The sequence below is a fragment of the Eimeria mitis genome, genomic scaffold (genome assembly GCF_000499745.2).
Source record: "Eimeria mitis Houghton genomic scaffold, Emh_scaff465, whole genome shotgun sequence".
Taxonomy (NCBI): domain Eukaryota; phylum Apicomplexa; class Conoidasida; order Eucoccidiorida; family Eimeriidae; genus Eimeria; species Eimeria mitis.
Genome location: NW_013572956.1, coordinates 17,329 through 17,822, shown reverse-complemented (window position 1 = coordinate 17,822; position 494 = coordinate 17,329). Strand labels below are relative to the sequence as shown.

The window sequence follows — 494 nt, the reverse complement described above, 5'->3', positions numbered from 1 at the left end:
CGCTCCACCCCACACGAATATCACACTGAGACGAGTATTCCAGCTGCTGCTGCTGCTGCTGCTGCTGCTGTTGCTGCTGCTGTTGCTGCTGTAGCTGCTGCAGCTGCAGCAAGTGCTGCTGCTGCTCCTCCTCAGAAGGAACCGGGCCCACTATAACCTCAAAGTAGTAACAACCAGCAGCAGCTGCATGCGTTGCCAGCACCACCCCCGACCCGATGCCAACAGCAGCTTGCTGCCATGTGTTTATTCCTTGAGCTCTCCCGCTGCTGCTGCTGCTGCTGATGCTGCTGCTGCTGCTGCTGCTGCTGCTGATGCGCACACTCGGATGCTTGTACTTCGCAGACAGACGCACACGCCGCATCGCTGCATGCATCAGGGGCAACGCGCCAGTGGTATCCAGCATCTGCTGCTGCTGCTGCTGCTGCTGTTGCTGCTGCTGCTGCTGCTGCTGCTGCTGCTGCTGCGTTCGCAGCCACAACCCATCAGGGTCAAAT

At 59.5% G+C, this 494-nt stretch overlaps 1 protein-coding gene across 1 annotated transcript in view; it reads right to left on the bottom strand.

Moving 5' to 3' along the window:
* Positions 1 to 494, bottom strand: part of EMH_0013220 (uncharacterized protein) — a gene marked incomplete at both ends in the record, with an annotated part of 8,489 nt that overhangs the window by 3,441 nt on the left and 4,554 nt on the right. The window contains one exon of the mRNA XM_013499771.1: positions 3 to 460. Coding sequence (XP_013355225.1) covers positions 3 to 460 — 458 coding nt within the window. The remainder of the gene's footprint in view (positions 1 to 2; positions 461 to 494) is intronic.